Consider the following 22,757-nt stretch of genomic DNA (forward strand, 5'->3'; position numbering starts at 1 on the left):
CTTTAAGGAAAAGGGGCATATAGTAGGGAAAGTAGATAATGTAGGCTTTCCCCATCCCTACATCATTGTTATGAATGTTTATTGTTCTCTTTTTTCCCTTTCATAATAAATATACAACACCACCCTTATCCCTCTCTCCATGTGCCTTGCCAGGTTGGATTTGGGCAGCCTCAGATTTAAGGTTAGGGCCTGCTAGTTGTTGTTAGCATAAACATAGCTTCACAGTGGGTGCAATGTGAAGATTGGCTTCCATTAGTTTTTAAATTTTGTGTACTGCTTTGTAGGACCATTGCTGGCAGTGTATTTCTCAAGAAAATATTTGTTTCTTGAAAAAGTGAGAAAGTTATCAAAGGCATGCTTACTTTTGTCCACGAAACACTGATAAATAAATACTTTGGCTATTAATATGCAGTGGATCAACAATACAACTTTTAAATCAGATTATGGGGTTCTACGGGATTCATACCCATACAAGATTTGCAAAACAGAAAGTGCTATTGCACAATGGTAGAAGAAGCGTACCATAGTTTAGGTTTCATATTGGAACCAGGGACAATTCACAGTATTCACTTTTTTCATTTTATACAAAAGATTATTTGTTGGTAATACATTGTGATTAATCTTAAATTGAAAAACTATTGTGCAAGTCTCCCTGGTGACCAAAAATAGAACAGACTATACATGACTTGGATGAGTCATGCATGTCATGTATGCATGATGCAGATACAGGAGAACAGATTATTAGGTATTCTCTTGTCCTCTAGTGGCTTAAGAGTATGGACATTGTGTGCAAAGTGCAAGCAAGGGCTCTGCCAAGAATACCACTTCACAATAAAAAAAAATCTGAGTGATGATCGCAGGACTCTTTCCGTGATGAAGAAAAACCCCTTCACAACATCTAGCTGAGTGAAGAGCACTCAGATTTGGAGGTAGGCCTACCATTGTCAAAGTCTACAATCAAGAGATACCTTTATGAATGTAAGTACAGATGGTTTGCCTCACAATGCAAACCACAGGTGACACTCAAGAACAAAAAGGCCATGTTAGACTTTGCTAAAAACCTCTAAAAAAAAACCGACCAGTTCTGATGCAAGATTAACTTGTACCAGAATGATGGGAAGAGAAGAGTATGGAGAAGGAAAGGAAGGGCTCATGATCCAAAGCATACCACATCATCTGTCAAACATGGAGGAAGTGTTACAGCATGGGCATATATGGCTGCCAAGGGAACAAGGTCACTGGTGTTTATTGATGATGTGACTGCTGGTAGAAGTAGCAGGATGAATTCTGAAGTGTATAGAGCTATACTTTCTTCTCAGATTCAGTCAAATGCTGCAAAACTGATAGGACAGCACTTCACAGAACAGATGGATAACGACGCAAAAAGTTCTTAAGGCAACAAAATGGAATGTTCTTAAAAGGCTGATTTAGTCACGCGACCTCAGCCTAATTGAGCATGCTTTTCACTTACTGAAGAAAAAACTGAAGGCAGAAAGACCCACAAACAAGCAGCAACTGAAGGCAGCTGCAGTAAAGGCCTGGCAAAGCATCTCAAGGGAGGAAACTCAGCATTTGATGATGTCCATGGGTTCCAGACTTCAGGAGTCAAAGGACTGCCGGCAAAGGATTTGCATCCAAGTATTAAAAATAATCCTAATATTTATGATTGTTAGTTTGTCCAATTACTTTTGAGCCTGTGAAAATGGAGGGACTCTTTAAAAAGTGGCTGTAATTCCTAAACGGTTAATGCAATATTTTTTGTTAAACCCCTTGAATTAATGCTGCTTCATTTCAAATCCATTGTGGTGGTGTACAGAGGCAGAAATTACAAAAATTGTGTCTCTGTCCAAATACTTATGGATCTGACTGTATATCTAAGATGAAAGAATGCTATCATAGTTGTATTATTTACATGAGCTTCTAATGAGAGACTGGAGTCAATTACAAACATCTTTTTACTGGCATAGACATGAATCACATAACTTCCACTTCTGTCTCTGATTCCTTTTCTTTTGTCATTGAGTCATCATTTCATACTTTCTGCTCTCTATTTCCTTTTATGGAGTTTTATGGGCATCAATAAATGCAAATGAGCTGTGGTGTGCACACACATTGCACTTTACAGGTTATTGGCTTACATCAACATGTGAATAAGAAGAAAATGAGTGTTGCTGAAACTTCTGTAAAGACATTTTTTTGTTTGGTTTGGTTTACAGAAACTTTTACACACAACTTTACTAAAAGATTGATAAATGAGGTCCCAAAACTAAATACATGTCTTTGTAAAACAAGGTTTTGGCTGTCAAACCATGTCTTAGTGCAACCTCCCAGTTATACATATTTCTAAATATACAAATCAGATGTTACAATGGATATAAAAAGTCTACACACCCCTGTTATAATGGCAGGTTTGTGTGATGTAAAAAAAAAATGAAACCAAGGTAAATCGTGTCAGAACATTTTAGACCCTCAGTGTGAAATTACAATGTATAAAAAAGTGAAAAACAATCAGAAACATTTTAGGGAAAATAGGAAAAATGAAAAACGTACAATAACCTAGTTGCAAAAGTGTGCGCAATCCTAAACTAAAACTTTTTGAAGCACCTTTTGATTTTATTACACCACTCAGTCTTTTTGTGTAAGATGCTATCAGCGTGGCATGTTTTGACTTGGCAACATTTTCCCAGTCTTTCTTGCAACAACATTCTAGATCCATCAGATTGCAAGGGGATTTCCTGTGCACAGCCCGTTTCAGGTCACCCCACAGACTTTTCGTTGGATTCAGGTCTGGGCTCTGGCTAGGCCATTCAAAAACACTGATTTTCTTTTGGTTAAGCCATTCCTTTGTTTACGTGGATGTATGCTTTGGTCATTGTTTTGCTGAAAGGTGAAATTACTTTTCATCTTCAGCTGACTATCAGACACCTGAAGGTCTTGCACTAAAATTGACTGGTATTTGTAATGATTCATGATTTCTCTCCACCTTGATAAAAGCCCCAGTTCTGACTGAAGAAAAGCAGCACTAGAGCATGATGCTTTCAGCACCATGCTGCACTGTGGGTATGGTGTTCTTCTGGTGATGAGTTTATTTTTCTTTTTAAAAATATACCTTTTGGAATTATGGAATTATTATTCCTTTTGCGTTATGGCCTCATCAGACCATAACACATTTTGCCACATGGTTTGGGGTGATTTAGTTGAGCTACCCCATAGCCCAGACATGTGAAGAATATGAAAGATTGTTGTCACATGCAGAGTTTAATCAGTACTTGTGAGATATCCCTGCAGCTTCTTTAATGTTGCTGTAGGCCTCTTGGCAGCCTCCCTGGTAAGTTTTTGTCTTGTCCTTTTATAAATTTTGGAGGGACATCCTGTTCTTGGTAACATCACTGTGGTGCTCCGTTTTCTCTATTTGTTGATGATGGCCTTTACGGTGTTCCATGGTATATATAATGCTTTGTAAATTCTTTTATACCCCTTTCCTGATCAATGCCTTTCAACAAGAGATACCATGCATGCTCTGTAAGCTCTTTGCAGATCTTGGCTTCAGCAGTCAGATGAAACCAAGAAGATGTGAAGAAAATCCTACAGAAACAGCTGGTCTTTATTTGGGGTTAATCACAATAATTTCATTGATGACAGCTGTATGATAATTACTTTTGAACATGAGATTGAATGTGATTCTGATCACAGCCACATCCCCAATTATAAAAGGGTGTGCACACTTATGCAACCAGGTTATTGCAACTTTTTTAATTTTTTCTATTTTCCTTTAAAATATTTATGATTGTTTTTCACTTATTTTTTTATACATTGTAATTTCTTTTTTAATTTTAACTGTAATTGAGGGTGGAAAAAGTGCTGACATGATCTTGGTTTCATTTTTCTACATCAAAAAAACCTGCCACATTAATGGGGTGTGTACACTTTTTAATATCCATTGTAGTTGTATTAACAGTAGATTTTTTTTGTCAACACCATAAGACAAAGAAATGCACATTACCATCTGTGTGCCTCAGCAGAGATTCAACTGTTCAGAAAGCTGAGGTTTTCTGTTCTTGGCTAACAGAATTGGAACCTGACGTGGTCTGTTGCAGCCCATCCACCTCAAGGTTCGTCGTTTTCATTCTTAGATGCATTTCTGCTCACCACAATCGTCCAGAGTGGTTACCTGAGTTATTGTAGCCTGTCTGTTAGCTCAAACCAATCTGGCCACTCTCTGTTGACCCCTCTCATCAACAATGTGTTTTCATCCACAGAACTGTCGCTCACTGGATTTTTTTTTCATTTATTGCACCGTTCTGAGTAAACTCTAGAGACTGTTGTATGTGAAAATCCCAGGAGATCAGCAGTTATAGAAATACTCAAACCAGCCCATCTGGCACCAATAATCATGCCATGGTCGTGGCTGATTAAATAATTGCATGAATGAGTAGGTGTACAGGTGTTCCTAATAAAGTTTTCAGTGAGTGTAGATCAACCACTTTTGCATTTAATTTCCAGGAAGCAAAATAATTTTGATATACATAAAAAACACATTTGAACACAATTGACAAGGCATTAACTGTAGCGACACAAATCTGATGGTGGTGACAAATGTAAGAAACAGGAAATGCATCCTTTAAAATGAACACCAAACATTTGTCAAATGTTATAAATTCATAAATCATAAAGAAAACTTTATATAAAACTCCAAACTGAATCTCTTAATTTCATAAAGTAAAAAGTAATTATGCTCCATCACACCATCACTATTCTACAACAAAAAGGCACTATTTTGATTTGAAACTTCACAAAAATAGAACATATTTCAATAAGAGACTATCATTAAATATTAACTGAAGGATATGCAGAGGTCACACTTCTAAAATTTCAAATGTCTCTCATCTGTGCTTAAGGAAAATGAGTTTATTAATTAAGCTTAATATAAAACCAGAAACATGGAAATATGCAAGCCAGTCTCCATTCGGAATGATGCCAGGGGCCACTTACCACTTCACATCAATGGAACAACTGTGAAGAGAGACAAATTCTTCAAGTTTCTTGGTGTGCACATCACAGAGGACCTCTACTTGACTCTCAACACCTCCTCCATGGCCAAGAAAGCCCAGTACCATTTTCTGTGGAGGTTGAAGAGAGCTAATCTCCCCCTCCCATCCTCAACACATTCTACAGAGGGACAATAGAGAATGTCCTGACCAACTGTCTCACCATGGGAACTGTACAGTCGCAGACTGCAAGACCCTATAGCGGATTGGGAGGACAGCTGAGAAGATCATTGGGGTCTCTCTACCCACCATCAATGCCTCCTTCAACAAGCACTGTATCCGCAAGGCCACCAGCATTGTAGACAATCCCTCCCACTGCACTCATGGACTTTCCATGCGTCTGCCATCTGGCAGAAGATATTGGAGCATCTGTGCCACCACCAAAAGACTCTGCAACAGTTTCTTCCCTGAGGTAGTGAGAATATTCAACACACTGCTGCCTCTCAACACTCATCTGGACTATTCCAACCTCCCAACAGCAACCACTGTACATCCATCACTGCACACCTGCACTTTATAAATGCTGGTTAAAAATTGCTTTTACTATTTTGACTCTTTTATCACTACTACAATCAATTGCTGCTGTCACAGTCATAATAGTTTATAGACAATTTTTTTGCTCTCTTGTCCTGTCTAATTGACGTTCACTGGCCTGTGTATTTATTGTATTTTTTGCACTAATCTCACACTGTCATATATTTGCACTTAAGTAGTCCTGCAGACTTTGCCATTACATTGTTGTTATGTCTTGCACCATGGTCCTGGGGAAACATTTTGTTCCAATGTATACACATTATATAGTTTAATAAACATAAATCACTTGACTTGACTATTTCATTTGTTGTGCCCTTGGGTCCTTTACTGGGCTTCTTATCCATGGCCTCCATTAACATTGCCAAAAGACTCAATTTATGTGCTACAGCAGCACACTGAGTGTTAACATCCAAACTGTAAGTACTTTACAGCTACTTTAGTAAACACTGGCACATACTGTATGTGGCTTACTGAAAAAAACATGAAAGCTGCCTACAGCTGGATGCTATTCCCCTGAGCTGTTACCTGGTGAATCTTCCTTGTTCCTGGGATGGACTTCAAGGGTTGCATGAAGTCTGCAAGTCATCTTTGGTAATGTAGTATAGCTGGCCACTGCTAAGGCTGCTGCTGGAAATCTTCTCATGAAATGAAAGAGTCCAACTCTGAAATAATATGTATAATGCTGCCTTTCACTTGTTTTGTATAGAACATATCAGTATGAAGAGTAATCTGTAGGAGGTTTGCAACAATACTGTATTTAAAGAACTGTATTTACATTTCCATGCCTCAGAAAAGTCATACACCTTGGCTACACCTTCCTATACTTTGGCTCCTTAAAAACTGACATCTAGAGGATTATCTGTGGGGGGGCTGTTGTAGCCCTTCCTGTGCTCTTTTCCTGCACTCTCTTGAATTTATTTCTGTTTGTTTCCAAAATATTCTCTCATATGTCTTTTCTCTTTCATCCAAATCATTTGTTTTTTATTTTTGCCTTCCTCTACCCCTTTTCTCCATCTTTGCCTCTCCTTTCTGACATACTTCACTTTCAACTCAGACTGGCTACTAATTTTTTTCTCTTCTTCTTTTTTGATATTCTCTATTCCTTCTCTTTCACTCCTCCAGTGACAACCTCTCTCTAGTTATTCTAGCCTGAAACACATACGTGCTCTCATGGCATAGGGATGAAACAGAAAGTGGTAAAGGTGTTCTTAGAATTTTAGCTGACCACAAAGGTACCTGATTTTTTTTTTTTTTAAATATCTGATGGTGTTGACAAAATTTAGGACACAAATTCAATAGGCTAAAAATTAAATTAAAAAAATATTTAAAAGCTTCAGCTTTTTATGCTCATTAAAATACCTTTCCCAAAATCTTACCTTAAAATCAAAAAAATTTTATTTTAAATGATTTGAAGCAAATATATTAGGACAAAGTTTTTTTTTCAGGTCCAGTACACACCTTAAATTGGTTAAAATAAAAAATATAAAATGCAATCCTATTTTGTTCTACAAAGGTTGTCGAGGTTAATATTTTACTTTAATAAATGAGATTACATTTTCATTAAAACAAAACAAAAAACAAAACAGTGTTTTATCTTACGAACATCTTTTGTCCCAGTTCTCAAGAATAACTGCTTGATGTCCATAGAATATTTAAAAAATTTTAATTGCTGTTTGAATAACTTTGTTCTTTGGTATATTTTTCCCTCATATTTCCATTTGTTTGCTGTATTCAGCTGTTTATCTATTACTATTTAATTATGTGGACATTTTTTCAATTGTTCTTTTTTATGGTCTTCTCATGAAAACTTATGCTGCAAGTTATGCATGGACAGCAACAGTCTCAGCAAGTAGGTTAGTCTCATTGCCCAAAGGAAATTCCATGTTATCAGCATGTTGCTCCTCCAGTACAGGTCTTCACACATTGTGGCCCTGTTATGTAGCACAACACAGGCACCACCTACAACTGCAGCTCTGTCTGGTCCCATTGTTAAATAAATGGATCACCACCACACATTATTTATAATTCTACATTCTTTAAATTCTATACATTGTTCCTCTACATTCTAACATTCCTACTCCTGTCGTTGGCTGGGCTCAAGTAGGATGTTAATAACCATGTTCTGAGAGGATAGACTGAGTGACCAAGCAACCTCCCTGGATATCTTCTTGACACTAAGTCACTTCATACACTGACAGGCCAATTTATTAAGAACGGCATACTAATATTTGTTAGGACCAGTCTTTGCTGTCAGAACAGCCTCAACTCTTCATGGAATGGATTCCACAAGGTGTTGGTAACATTTCTTTTTTGATGTGATTGCATCACATAATTGCTGCAGATTTGTCAGCTTGCAGATTCATGCTGTGAATCTCCCATTCTATCACATCCTAAAGATGCTTTATTGGATTCATATCTGGTGACTGGGGAGACCATTGAAGTACACTGAACTCATTGTCATGTTCATGGAACCAGTTTAAGATGACTTGTGCTTTGTGACATGGCACAATAGCATGCTGGAAGTACCCATTATAAGATGGTAACTTGTGGCCATGGAATACATGTGGTCAGCAACAATACTCAGATAAGGCATGGTATTCAAACAATGCTTGACTGGTATTAAGGGGCCCAGCGTGTTCCAAGAAAACACTCCCCACCCCATTACACCACTACCATCCTGAACTGTTGACAAAAGGCAGGTTATGTCCATAGATTCATGCTCTCAATGCCAAATTGTGACCCCATCATCTGAGTGTTGCAGCAGAAATCAAGATTTGTATGACTAGACTATGTTTTTCCAGTCTTCAACTGTCTAGGTTCCTGTTCTTAGCTGACCTCAGTGGAACGCTATGTGGTCTTCTGGTGTTGTAACCTATCTGCCTCAAAGTTGCATGTGGTGTGATGCTGCTCACCAGTTGTAAAGAATGGTTATTTGAGTTACCAAAGCATTTCTGTTAGCTTGAACCAGTCTGGCTATTCTCCTCTGAACCCAATAGAACACATTTGGGTACCACCTTTGGTAGAATGGGAGATTTGCAGCATTAAAGTGCACCTGAAAAATCTGCAGGAATTGAATGATGCAATCATGTCAACATGAAACAGAATCTCAAAGAAATGTTTCCAACATCTTGTGGAATCCATGCCACAAAGAATTGAGGCTGTTTTGAGTGAGGCCCTACCCAGTATTAATATAGTGTTCCTAATAAAGTGCTCAGTGAGTGTAAAGTCCAGTCCATAAATATTTAGACACTGTCGAAGTTATTTTAGCTGTCTACCACAGTAGATTGGAGTTGAAACTAAATAATGAATAGATTTTCATTTAATTTGAGGGTATTTACATCCATATTAGGTGAACGGTATAGGAATAACTTTTTATATGTGGTCCCCCACTTTTTATGGGGACCAAAAGTATTTGGACATGTGGCTGTTCAGCTGTTCCATGGTCAGTTGTGTGTGTAATTTTCACAACTATATTGATTTTACTGTTGTCAAGAAAAGACTTTAGGACATTTAAGAGCTTTAAGACATGACTGATTGAGCTACCATGTACTAACTAGCTTACACTGGCTCATCTATCATTTTAATCAAAGTCATGCAAGCATAATTAGCTTTATATAAGGGTAACCAACTGAGAATATACTGGTAAGCAGCATTCAAAATTTGAAAACTTTTCAAAAAAAAAAATGCTGCTCCATAATTTTCATCTAGCTCTGAAAGATGCAGTAAGTTAGCCATCTGCATGGAGAGTTGTGCTCTTTTATGCACCGCTCATCCTGTCAGTGGTGTTCATTTAAAAATGAATGACTGGCTAACCTTACCCAGCTACTTCGCTAAGGTCATGCAGTCAATACATTATGATATTTAAATAGTGTTAGCTGCTTTGGTTTTTGCCATCACTTTGCTCACTCACATTGGTTTTCTAGTTTCAGTCCTTTCTAAAAGAATTGGAATGACAAGGCTAATTCTTTTGTTTTTACTATACACTGAAGACATTTGTGTTTGAGATCAAAAGATGAATATGAGACGGCAGATAAGAATTTCATGGCACCTTTTTTTTTTTTTGAACCCACCCATTTTTCAAGTGATCAAAAAAAGCTCTTAATGTCTACTCTTGGTTTGACCCCTGGGTTTTGCCTGTGAAAACTACATTGGTTGTTAAAAAGGATAAACCAACACAAAGGCCAGAGAGCTGTCTATGGGAAAAGCAAGACATTTGAAGTTGAGAAAAGAGAGAAAATCAATAGGAGCCATTGCACAAGCATTGGGCGTAGCCAGTACAACAATTTGGAATGTCCTGCAAAAGAAAGAAACCACTGGTGTATTAACAACCATGGCAGGAACATTGGGAGAGCTGTGAAGAAAAACCCAAAAACAACAGTCAGTGATATCACCTTCAAAGGGTAGGGGTGAAGGTATCACAACCCACCGTTTGAAGGGGACTTAGACAGAAATATAGAGGCCATACCACAAGATGCAAACCACTCATCATTAGTAAGAACTGGAAGGCCAGATTGAATTCACAAAGAAATACAGTGCCGCAAGAAAGTTTGTGAACCCTTTATTATTTTCCGTATTTCTGCATAAATTTGACCTTAAATGTGATCAGATCATCATCCCAGTCCTAAAACTAGATAAAGCAAACCCAATTAAACAAATGACACAAAAACATTTCACATTTATTTATTGAGCAAAATTATCCAACGTTAAATATCTTTGTCGGAAAAAGTAAGTGAACCTCTAGGAGTACGAGTTCATTTAAAGGAGTAATTGAAGTCAGGTGTTTCAATCAAGCATGTGTTTCCATGTTACTTAAAATCTTTAAGTAACATCATGTTACTGATTACTTAAAATCAGTTGCTGATCATCCCGGTAACAACACACAGTATTAAAGAATCAAACGTGTAAAAAAATTTTGAACTGGTTAATTTGTGTAAATTCAGTTGTAATTTTGTCTTGTAGACTATACATAAATATCTGCTAAATATCTGTGAAATAGCCTAATTCAGGGCAGTACTGAATAAAAAACAAAATGGAATTTTTATGATCCCTCTTATTTTTTTTCAAATGATTAACATCTGCAAGAAGGACAGCAGTGGGGAGAAAAAAAAAGACTGAAAAGGCAGTGTGAGGAGGGAGAAAAATAAAGCAGTAAGTGTGAATTGTTTAGAATTTATAGATATTACATGACTGCAGTATTCATATTTCTATAGGTCATTTATTGTAGTGTTACTATTTATAAGAACATACTGCAGACAGCACAAATAGGGGAGAGAAAAGGCAGTGTGAGGCAAACCTGAGAGAACAGTGAAGTATACATTTTTACTGATTGATAAAGGAAATTTTGGCTCCTAAAAACTTGATTTGGTTCCTAAATACATTGGGTTTAGGAGCCAAAGACTCCTTGAGATTTTTGTTTGTCTAGAGCCCTGCAACATTTAAAAAACAACAAAAACAAACAAACAAACAAAAAAAGCTGAGGGTCTGTTACAACAGTTAACCAAAAAACAAGACAAAGCATTGCTGCAAAACTGTCAAAGATGTCAAGGTTTAAAGATGTTTAATGAAGTTCACTGGCATGTAATCTCAGTAAGCGTTAGGAGGGTGCATGTTTGTGACACAGCTCATTTGCATTTAGTAACACCCACAAAACTCCAGAAATTTTTTCAGTGAAAGAGGGCTGGAAACACAAAACAAGTAAACAGTGAAAGAAAAGGCAGAAAGGTCAAATTAAATGTTATTTTGACTCACTTTTATGCCAATAAAAGCATTTAACAGCTTTTGAAAATGTCAAAATCAAAAGGTGAAATACGTGTGAATTAGCATAAGTGAGGAGAAGAAAAAATGGTTCGACATAAAAAAAAAAAAAAAGGGGGGGGGGGGGGGGGGGGTGTCCGGTTGTTATTCAGAGAAATCTGGAATACTTTTGCAAGCCAATACAATATATCTGTGGGCAAAAAGTTATTTATTCCACCACTTTTAGAAGCACTTTACAGAGATACGCAATGGCTCAGTTTTTGGATTTAAAAATTTTAATGAGTTTTTTTTTTTTTTTTTTTAAGAAGAATTTTTAAAGTGGTTTTGTACAAAATCATTTGGTAGTGAAAGATACTGCTCTGCTTCTGCATGTACTGCATTCTGCATGGACAATGTGTATGTGTTTTTTCTTTCATAAATCTTTCAGGTATAGAAAAAGGTATAGAAGAAACCCAATAAAATGTATGTGAGAATAATCATACATATACAAGATCGCAGTGTTCGTTTAAACTTATAAGTAGTGCTAAAATTGATGTTTTAGCATTTTAATTTTCAAGTGTCATAACATGATGCTAATTCTTGAATCAAAAGTTACATTTTCTAGTCAAGTATTTTCTAGTCAAGATAAAGGCTTCTGCAGAAAAATTACGTTTCAGAAATCTCCCTAAAACCCCACCACTGGTTCTCAATGTGAGTCTAGGACTTGTGTTTTGCCTGCACTAATCACTGTGTACTAGCTCTAAAAGGGTATGTTGATCAACTGGTCAGGTGTAATAAGTAAGATAAATTGGGAAACATACAGACAAGTGATGACTGAAGATGGCTTTAAAGGCTGAGTTTTCCCACAGGCAAACCTTATATGAGACGAAACACAAATGTGCAGTTTTTAAGTGTAAAAGACGTCTATGAACTGGGGTGAAAAGGCAGAATGAAGGAACAACTCCTTATTTAACACAAAAAGTTCTCCCTGAGAGCCAAGTTACAAGATTCTTCTTAGAGTAACAGTAAACTGTATTGCTGGCCCAATAAGCCAGATTATAATGCTAACTAAATGTTGAATAGACAGTTTTTAAAAAAAAAAAAAAAAAGGAGGTATTTCTATTACTGGAAAAGTGGTTGTCAATCAGAAGTACCTTTTCCATCCATTGGTCTCCAAGTGAAACGCCCTTAGCTGAAATCAAATACATTCAGATTTCACTTAATGATAAAATTATAGTAACTGCTCTCATAAAAAAATAGACAAGAATGGAAAGTTGAAGAATGGCTTTTGTATATTTCTGCAGGAGCATGTTTTCATTTATGGAAATACATGCTAGCCTAGCTAGTAGAAAACACAGAACAAGATCAGGTATAAGTACAGGATATTTGTGAGTAATGAGGTAGAGCTACAGCTCATCTCTGGCTTGCTTCATGACAAAGCTGTGCAAGCTCTCCAAGTCCCGTCCACTATTATACTCTTCCACCAACTGGCCTCCTCGGAATATCAGCAGTGTCGGGTATCCGTTCACCTGTAGTGATGAAACATCAATAAAAGACTTGGTCCAGTATTTTTTTTTTTGTCTTAATTACTGTTTGGGTCACAATAAAAATATTTTGCACTTTCAAAGTGGTGGATATGTTGCATAAATCAAATGGTACAACCCCCAAAAATCCATTTTAATTCCAGGCCGTAATGCAACAAACAGGACAACAAACATCTGCATGATTGTTTTGCATTGCGCTGCTGCCTCATGACTGGCTGATTATTAGGAACACATGCAAACAGCTATCTAACGTGGACAGTGAGTGCATATTCCAATATAAATCCCACAATATAGCAATAGTATGGTAATGTTAAGCTATACCATGATTTTTGGCCATACCGCCCTCTACTAACACACTGTACTCAATATTTTAAATTCTTACATTTTAAAATTACAGTGTGGAGTTTTACAGGATTTTTTTTTTGGATTATAAATTAGAAAAAAAAAAAAAAAAAAAAAAAAAAAAAAAAAAAAAAAATCACTACTGAGCATTCTTCACAGGAGACAAAACACGTTGCTTAGCTGCTGTGAATTGTCCCAACAAAAATGTTCAGTCTACATTTCAAATTGGTTCACATTGGCAGATATATGAACAAAGACCTCCCCAAATGTCCAGTACGAAGCACAAAGTAACAGAAGTCTTTTCCCTTCAACTGTCTTTGAGTCAGATAATTTACAGTGCCTCGAGGCAAGCAGTGCAATGAGAGCTTATAACAGAGAGAATCCTTTCTCCTTCAGCAAAACCTTAGTGTTAGCTGACTAGCATGCCACTATCAGCTTTAAGCTGTGGTATACTCAGGTATTGAAAACAGGTATACTGGTGCTGCAGGATTACAATAAAGAGCAAAACAACCAACGTTAGCAGGCTAACTGGCTAATATTAGCACACTAGCTAAAAGACAAGATCTTGTTAAAGGTTTTCTCTCTTTCACCTGAGTACATAATACTTGGGAGACCTCGATAACAGTGGCAAACATAACTTTGAATTCTCAATGAATGTGTGTATTATTTTGTACACTGTGTTGTTGACAACTGTATTGCAAGTAACTTAATGTTTTTGTAAACCATGTTGCCATTTAAGGTACCCGTGTCTAGTACATTGAAATGAGATTGAGCTAAGTGAATGTAACTTCTCAACAAACAAACAAAAAAAAAAAAAAAAAAAAAATTTATTACAAATTTAATTAAACTTAATTACAGAAACAACAGTATGTGACTCACTGAAAATCTGTTGCAGAGTGTCCTCTCTACAGTGCAATCCACTTTAGCAATCTTGACATCAGTCAGGCCAGGAAAGTCCTTCTTAGACAGGTCCTCCCAAACAGGAGCCAGGTTCTTGCAGTGGCCACACCTTCAATATAAAACACAAAGAACATTGACATCCTGGGTATGAGACACTGCCCTAATAAACACAGACTTACCAACACCAATGAGGAATAATGCGCAGACCTGGGATTTCCTTTCACAAATCACCTCCTAAGGTAGAAACTGTAGCGTATGTATATACAGGGTTATATGGTAACGACCATCTATTTTAGTTACAATGTAGACCCTGGAAAAGTTTACAGTAGCAAAGTTTAGTTTCTTCCTAGTCTAGGAAAAAAAAAGCTACATTCATCACAGTCTTGACCCAATGAATAAAAATGTGGGTGGACAACACGGCAACATTGACTCCCACTGTGCAGTTTTGAAGCCTAAAAATGTGTCGCACATTATCTCAAAGTGGTAGCTGCAGCATTACAGCAGACCAAGAAGCAGCTTTGCTACAGAACTGTCAAGAGCTTCAGCTGCAAGTTGGAAAGTGCATGCGAGTGTTCATGAGGCTCGACAGTCATGTCCAAACCTGTCAATCACCTCATCAACTGTTGTTGTTCTTCTGGCTGCTCCCGTTAGGAGTCACAACAGCGGATCCTCCATCTCCATTATGGAAATCTGGTTTATGATCTGCATATTTGATTTGGCAGAGGTTTTATGCTGGATGCCCTTCCTGCACAATCCTCCCATTTTATCCGGGCTTGGAACTGGCACTGAGAGTGTACTAGCTCGTGCAACCCCAGTGGCTGGGTTTGGCACCCGATGTGGAGCTCAAATCCACGACCCTGAGATTAAGAGTTTCATGCTCTGTGCCCAGCTAGCTTAGTCAGTAAACACCTCATCAACTATGCCCTTTTAATTATCAACAATAAATCATACTGAATAAAACACACATTAACTGATGATGCAACTCATGATGGTAGCAGCAGAACGAATTCAGAAGTCTACAGAAATGTTCTGCCTACCAAATTACAGAAAAATTCATCCAATCTAATTGCATGACAATGACCCAAAACACACTGCTAACAAACAAGGACTTCATCAGGGGAAAGAAGTAGAAGGTTTTAGACTGGCCAAGTCAATCACCAAACCTTCCTGAAGAGGAGACTGAAGAGAGAAACCCCCAAAAACAAACAACTGAAAGAAGCTGCAATACAAGCAGTTTGGTGATGTCAAACAAAGTTTGGTGATGGGTCATCGGCTTGATGCAGTTATTGCAAGCAAGGGATATGCAACCAAATATGTGTTATTTACATTAAGACTGTACACTCACTGTCCACATTAATAGGAACACCTGTGCATTTATGCAGTTAGCCAATCAGCTGAATAAATGAGGTGTTCCTATTAAAGTGGATGATGAGTGGATGTTCCTATTCTTTTGCTCACCTAAAAATTTGGGAGGTCTGCCACCAAAGGTGCCACGTTTTTAACACAACAAGATATCAGGAAATGAAAGCTACAATTCTGATCCATCATCTCATTCATCTTTTGATCTCAAACCCATGATAGCTGCCCCCCGCCCCCCCCAAAAAAATTTAAAAATTGGCCTTGCCATTCCAATACTTATGGAGGAGTCTGTATGTCAAATTATTTTATTCCTTAAAACCTTAACCATTTCACTTTTAAAACTGAACAAAGCTGAGCATCTATGATGGTAGCCGCTTTGAACAGTTGCATTGCTTGAAGAACAACATCTGAAGGTCAAAGAAAACTGGTCAAATTAGCCATTGAGAAGCACTTACCAAGGAGCATAAAACTTGATGAAGGAAATCCCTTTAGCAATAGACTCGTCAAAGTTGCTTTCAGTGAGGATTTTAACAGTGGACTAAAACAACAAGAAAAAACAAACAAATAAACACACAACAATAACGATAAGCAGATATCCTTGGGTTCTTCAGTCTTTGCAGACTGAATATGCTGCAGTGGTGGATCATGTTAAGTTGGTGATGATCAGACAATCTATTCCTAAATTTGTACTGATGTGGTTTAAAAAGAGCTATGAACTGAAATGAACTGTACAATGGCAAAGATGTCTAATCCAAAGTGACAGAAGAGAATACTACAAATTTCAGAAGCTGCATTTTGGTTATCATACTTGATTAGCTCCATAGATGTATAGAATTGAACACGAAAATTCCATAGAATTATGCACTTTCACCAGCATGTAGAAGCAGAAGCTATGATGTTGGGATGGGGAGCATGATGCTCAACTAGTTGAGCTACAGAAAAAGCAATGGGGCATCTAGCTCCTGAGCTTTTCACAATAATTATTCATAAACACTGGGGACCTCTAGAGTTTCGGCAGTATGCAGACGTTGGACCTATTAAACATGAGCTGCAATAAATATTTTAATTCCACTGTTAGAAATCCTATTACATACACATCTTACCTCATCTTTAACAGAATCTGTGTTCTGTGGTATTTCATTGCCTTTTGCATCTTCAGCAGCATCCTTATCTATTAAAGAGGCAGCTGCTAACTGATTATCCACAAATTCTTTAAAGGACTCCAGATCACGTTTTCCTCTGTACTGTTCTACCTGCAAAGAAACCAACCAGGTGAAAGTTAAGTTTTTGCTAAATTTTGCTTTAGTGATGCAATAACAAGCTGAAAACAGAGTATAGAGTAAATTATTTTAGCATTTCTATGGAAGAGAACTCTGGACAAGGTTTACAGCACCAAGATGTCCTTATATAAATTTAAAAAAAAAAAATCCATCGCTCTATGCTTATAGATTACAGTTTTCTGAGATCGACAAATTTCTCCAGACAAAAAGCCAAACTGTCACAGAGCTGACTGATTCAGAATAGAAATGGTACCTTGCTTTTTTAACTGACATGACAGAATTGCTGAACAGCCTTAATCTGCAGCTTCAAGGCAAAGGAAAACTCGTCTTTTATATGTATTCTCATGTGAAAGCATTCAAAATCAAATTAACACTGCTTCTAAGACAAATACAAGAGGAAAATTTTTAGTAATCTTCCAGTGACACTGAAGTTACTACTGAGAAACCACTGAGCCCATTCCCAGACAGAAACTGTGTGAAAGCATTGGAATTGCTGAAGGGGGAGTTTTAGGTGAGATTCAGTGAACTATATCTCCATGCAAACATTCGTCTTTTCCAAAATTCATTTGACATAGATGATGCCTTGCCTTGTTAACAAATGAAGCTGGCTGAATTTCAGAACTGTCATGCCTTACATCTGTGAGCAAACCTTCTCAAGAATGAAATGACTGAAAACGGCAATAAGATTTATAAAAAAATAAATAAATAAAAAAAAACGCTTAAATTTACATCTACATCGGTTATTGAGACTGGCTGTGACAAGAGTGGACCTTGACATTCTCACCAGCCAGATGCATGCCCACTGATAAGATAGTACTACACACTCCCACTGATCTTCATGCAGATTTAAGGTTTTTTTTTTCTTACAACATAGGAAATATAATCATAGTGGTTGTATTGGAAAACTTCTGTTGTTTCTGGGCCCTTTTATATTCTTTACTTAAATATCCACATACATAGAAATAGACAATACAGAGTGAAATACCCAATGTGGGCATCATAAATAACAACAGCCCAAATTAACCTGATTGCTTTATATCATTATATATAATTAGGTTTCAACTATAAAATAAAAAATTAATCTTGATGACAGGAATAGGTACACTCCGGCCCCCACTGAGAGCATAAAACAGTGACCTGGCCCTGGGAGCAAAAAGTTTGGGGACCACTGATGTAGACAAACACAAGGACATCCACAAGTACACATACACTCCCCTCTGCTGCTTTAAGACAGCATGTGCTGGCTGAAGTTGCAGGTGCAAAAATTAAGTCAGTTAAGGCAGAACAACAGAGAAAAAACAAAAAAAAAAAAAAGAAAAATCCACTCTCAGTAATCAGCCCAAGCACATAGCTCAAAAAAATTAGCGACACCTGGGATTTTGAGAGAATCTGTACTGCCATAATAATTTAGCATATTTCCTGCCAAAAATTATTTAAAACAGTGCTTTTAAAAAGGTCTAACCATCACTAATGTGGACTCAAACAAAATGCCCAAAGGGCAAGTTTGTGTGTCATGATGGAAAAAATGTAAATTAATGAGAATTTTGTGTCCACGATTTAGGAGTTTTTGCACCAGAAGTATATTAATCTGCTGATTTGTCATATTTACATGGAACTACATACTCAAACTGACCTTCACAAATGACTGCTAAATCCTCCCTAGCATGAGCTTATTGAAAAGTTGTTTTGAGCAGAGTCCTTACCTTTTCTCCATCTGTAAAGAAGAGCAACGTGGGGTAGCCTCGCACCTGGTTCTCTGAACAGATCTCATAATGCTGAGTACAGTCTAACTGCAGCAAGTAAACAACCAATCCAATTAAACCAAACATGAAACATCACAAAAAATATCTTTTATACAATTCTACTCAAGACCACAGTGGTAACTTTGGGCCAGAATCTTATTTTGTGTCCATTTTTTTTTTAAAACATATAATCTGTGAAAACCAAACACTCTGAAAGCCATTCACATGCAATAACAAAATAGCTGCCATAACATACTGACACAATGGCCCCAATTAATATTATATTGTACAGTTATAATAAAGTATTTTCACAGATAGCTTGATGCCATAACAATTATCAACAATGTTAATGGCTGTACCTTGCCAATCTTGACCAAGTCTGAGTGTTCGAAACTGGTGGCAAGCTGCTCCCATGTGGGAGCCATAGCTTTGCAATGGCCACACCATGGTGCAAAGAACTTCACAAAGTGAGAGCCTGCCAAAGGAAATGACAAAAATCTGAAATTTGGCATTATCTGTTTCTGTCTCTTGCCATCATGGCAATGTTTTAGAATATCAATTTAAAAATATTTAAGAATAGTTTTTTTGTTTTTTTTTTTTCCTTTTCAGCCAAAAAAAAGTGTCACTTTGACTATTTTCAGCCCAAATTTTAAGTGGCATCCTTAATAAATATGTTAAACAGATGTAACAGGGAATTTCAGGATCGAGACCAAAGAGGGCCACCATAATAATCCTAAAGCAAATCATAATGTTTCAGGTAATTTTTAAAAAATTGTGTCCCTGTTAATATAATTAAAATGTTAGCTAACGTTAGTGGTAGGGGTGTAACATTACACAAACTTAAAATCTGACAAAAATTTGATACAAATTTAATACAGCAAAATTGAGCACAGCCTGAATGTGTCTTAGGTTTCCATTTTCGATTAACTACATTAACATCACAAAAGTACAATAACTGCAAATACTGACAGTGTTTGTGTGATCCACTCAGATGCATACAATGAAAAACTGTTTATTAGAATGTAAGAAAATTAAATTAGCTCTCAGGGCAAGCTTTCACTGGTGTACAGGTTTACCAGGTCCCAGCAAAATGTCCACCCCAACCACTTCTCCGAAACTGCACAAAAAGACCTAAAGGTAGCCTCAAAAAATAAAAAAGGCAGACTTTTTCTTCTTTATCTCAATATTTGCACCATAACTAACTAAAATATTCCACTCACTATCTTGCCGTTAAAACCAAACAACTATTAGCACTGGCTATTTATGCTATTGTGTTAGCGTATTAGTTTGTGGAAAAACAGCATGCTTTGGAGAAGCGTGTTATTTTTAAACTTTCGAGATAAAGAGGAAGTTGCAACTCGTGTAATATAAGCTATATTTTATGACAAAAAGGTGACGGTTGAAAGTATTGATTGATAAGCAGACATAGCAAATCAAGAGCCTTGTATCAAATGATACAATAGTATACGCCACACTGTTATACTCTTTGTTGTGGTATTGACAACAAACAGAAAAAACAGCATGCAAACAAACAGTTTAAAACCTATCATGTTATATTTATAAAAACACACACATGTAGTTCCATTAATTATATCTGATTTTGTTGATTAATTTTTAGAAGGGGAATAAAATGTGTTTTTTTTTTTTGCTTTGATACCTTTGGATATATGTGCTTTGAAGTTGGAGGCAGTAAGCTCATACATGCCCTGCAGGGGCTCTGGCACTTTGGGAGCCTCAGGCTCACTCTGTGGCACCTGGGAAACAGAAAAAGAATCTTGCTTTTACACATTTCTGAAACTATTAAAAAGTTACTGGCTACAGACTACCACTACCATTGTTCCTACTGTTTCAAATCATAAAAAACCACCAAGGAGAAATGTCATCCAGTAGCAAATATAGCCAGGAGGTCAGAGACACAGTTCTTACCTCTGGCTCCTCCTGAAGAGTTTTCAGCATCCAGGTCTCTAGGGAATGCAGGTCTCTTGGGCCCTGATACTTCACTGCTTCTTGCTCAGGTTTAAACAGCTTCAAACTACACCCAAAACACACACTTATGGCGCAAGCAGGTGAATCTGGATTATTTAACTCAACATGCATAAACCTATTAACACAGTAGACACACCCTCTAGTTTCCTTAAAGCTGGTTTACAGTCCTGTGCAACACAGAGAGGGGATTTATTGGTAACTGCAGCTCCCAAAGGGTCACAGGGTCATGCTGACGTGCACACCTCCAAAGTCTTAATAGTGCACTTTGGGTATATTCTGTGCTGTGATTCATGCAAATGCTGAATGGTTAAGCAAAGAAGGGCTGACCCTCAAACCGAACAGCAAGCACACGTACTTGTGGGGTTTTATTCCTGAATATAGTTTGTTTCTTGCTTGTGTTTTAGGTAAAGGCACACCTCACCACATGCATGTATGATTAAAGCCTAGTGAACGTTACATGATTTTAACCCCGATTTCCTAGTAAGTCACTAATTTTAGGGATTGAGGATTATGCGTGAGAGAGGGGGAGGGCAGTATGAAAGTACAATAATAATAATGCTTCTGTAAGAAAGTATTTGGCATATCAAACCCACATGGTTGTTAGGAACAGCAAAAATAAACAAGACATGATTCCTGCCAGCACACAGGAAAACAGCACCTTATTATTTTTATTTTTTTTTTTTCACTCTCACTTTTTCACTTAGAGTACTGGCATTTATATTTACACCTCTATATTTTATCATTTTTACTGAATATGTATATTTTTTATTAACTTTGAATATATCTTACCTGTGCATTCTAGTCTTTGCTGCTGCTGTAATGTGTGATTGTCTGTAATCTGTGTAATGTGTGTAATTTGTGTAATATCTAATTTCCCTGTGGGAATAATTCACTATCTATCTCTCTATCTGTCTATCAACTTGAATATTTTAGTCGTACAAGAAAATCTCAAGAGTAGAAAACTTGTACTGCTTACGTGGGATATCCCCGAATACCATGGTTGCTGGAGCAAAACTTTGTGTCCTTCGTGCAATCTACTTTAACCACATAGACAGGGGGAGATTCCATGGTGTTGTATTTTTCAGCCAGCTCATTCCAGGTCCCCTGCAGCCTCTGACAGTGACCACACCTGTGCAGGACAAAGTACAGGTTGTAGCTCTCCTGGAATAATACAATGTTGTAAATGACCACTAAAAGCAGCGCCAACTGCTATGAGCTTTTACAAGCACAGCTCATGCAATAATATAGACTTAATGAGGTAATGGTTTACAATGAACTACCAAATGAAGTAAAGGATGTAAGATATTGATCCTGAAATGAAGATGACTCTGGCCACGTAGGCTGAAGAAGCGTCTGGTGCTGAAGTGACTGCATCATAAACCCCGCTAGTTTAGCTAGCCTTAGCAGCGTTCTTCCGTTCACACACTTCCAGCTAGCGGGGAAAAAAAGCTACAGATTCTTCCAAACTAATGTTTTAACTTTTTAACAGCGCTATAACAAGAAACTGTTGTAAACCATCGATGTAAATTACATTTGCAAAAGAACACAAGGAATAGCTATCTAGCTAACTCTACTTTTAATAGCTAGCAAACCTCAGCAACCAAGAAACTTTTTTTCATTCCACCTAAAAACGCCGTAACCAAAATGAAGCTGCAATATTTGCGGGATATTTATACGAATTATACAAGTACATGAATATTAGACAGCTAGATGCGCTACAATCGCGGATTCGATGAAATTTAGCAACTCACTGCAAACTCTAAACCGTCTGCAATTCTAAATATCTTAGCTAGCTAGCAAAGTTAAAGAGAACTTTACCAAGGTGCGAAGAACATCACGAAGTGTGGAGCAGTCGGAATAGCGTTGTTGAACATCTCCACTGTGTAAGTATGCTTGGTATGCTCATCCTCGTCTGTTCCATTATCGCACAATATTACACTAAAGAGAAATGCACTGCAAAGGACACTTATTAAAACCCGGTGCATTTTCAGCGATGATGTGGCCATGATGACACTCAACCACAGTGAATGAAAGGGGACTGCGCTGCTTGCGCTTTCTAAAAGGCCCAATCAACCGATTACACTGCAGCAGATTCGCAACTCTGCATTCACTTACTTACTTACTTACTTACTCACTTCATGTACTACCACAAGAGATTATTAGACACGCATTATACTATTGCACAGTCTGAATAGATTGCAAACAGGTCTGCGAATTTGCTACTTTTCGAATTTGCTACTTTTCCTTTAATTATATCAAAGCAAGCCAAATAAGTAATCTGGATGTTTT

General features: G+C 37.2%; 1 protein-coding gene across 1 annotated transcript; it reads right to left on the minus strand.

Annotated features, from left to right (window-relative positions):
- Nucleotides 1-11,122: 11,122 nt before the first annotated feature.
- Nucleotides 11,123-22,523, minus strand: txndc5 (thioredoxin domain containing 5). Its single transcript, XM_034298134.2, has 10 exons — nucleotides 22,287-22,523; nucleotides 21,445-21,597; nucleotides 20,409-20,514; nucleotides 20,140-20,236; nucleotides 18,842-18,957; nucleotides 18,444-18,530; nucleotides 16,564-16,713; nucleotides 15,916-15,998; nucleotides 14,081-14,210; nucleotides 11,123-12,844 (listed from the first exon to the last, which is right to left on the minus strand). Exons 1-10 carry the CDS (start codon nucleotides 22,472-22,474, stop codon nucleotides 12,722-12,724), a joined length of 1,233 nt encoding a protein of 410 aa, XP_034154025.1. The 5' UTR covers nucleotides 22,475-22,523; the 3' UTR covers nucleotides 11,123-12,721.
- Nucleotides 22,524-22,757: the final 234 nt, after the last annotated feature.

Source organism: Pangasianodon hypophthalmus, chromosome 22 (assembly GCF_027358585.1).
Source record: "Pangasianodon hypophthalmus isolate fPanHyp1 chromosome 22, fPanHyp1.pri, whole genome shotgun sequence".
Taxonomy (NCBI): domain Eukaryota; kingdom Metazoa; phylum Chordata; class Actinopteri; order Siluriformes; family Pangasiidae; genus Pangasianodon; species Pangasianodon hypophthalmus.

Bases quoted from the DNA above. Each gene is read 5' to 3' on its own strand.
- txndc5 (XM_034298134.2), bottom strand. From the start codon at position 22,474: ATGGCCACATCATCGCTGAAAATGCACCGGGTTTTAATAAGTGTCCTT. The intron at 16,714-18,443 runs GTAAGGACTCTG...GTTTCTTTGCAG, and splicing joins TCTTTACAGATGGAGAAAAG to GTAGAACAGTACAGAGGAAA. The intron at 15,999-16,563 runs GTAAGATGTGTA...TTGTTGTTTTAG, and splicing joins CAGATTCTGTTAAAGATGAG to TCCACTGTTAAAATCCTCAC.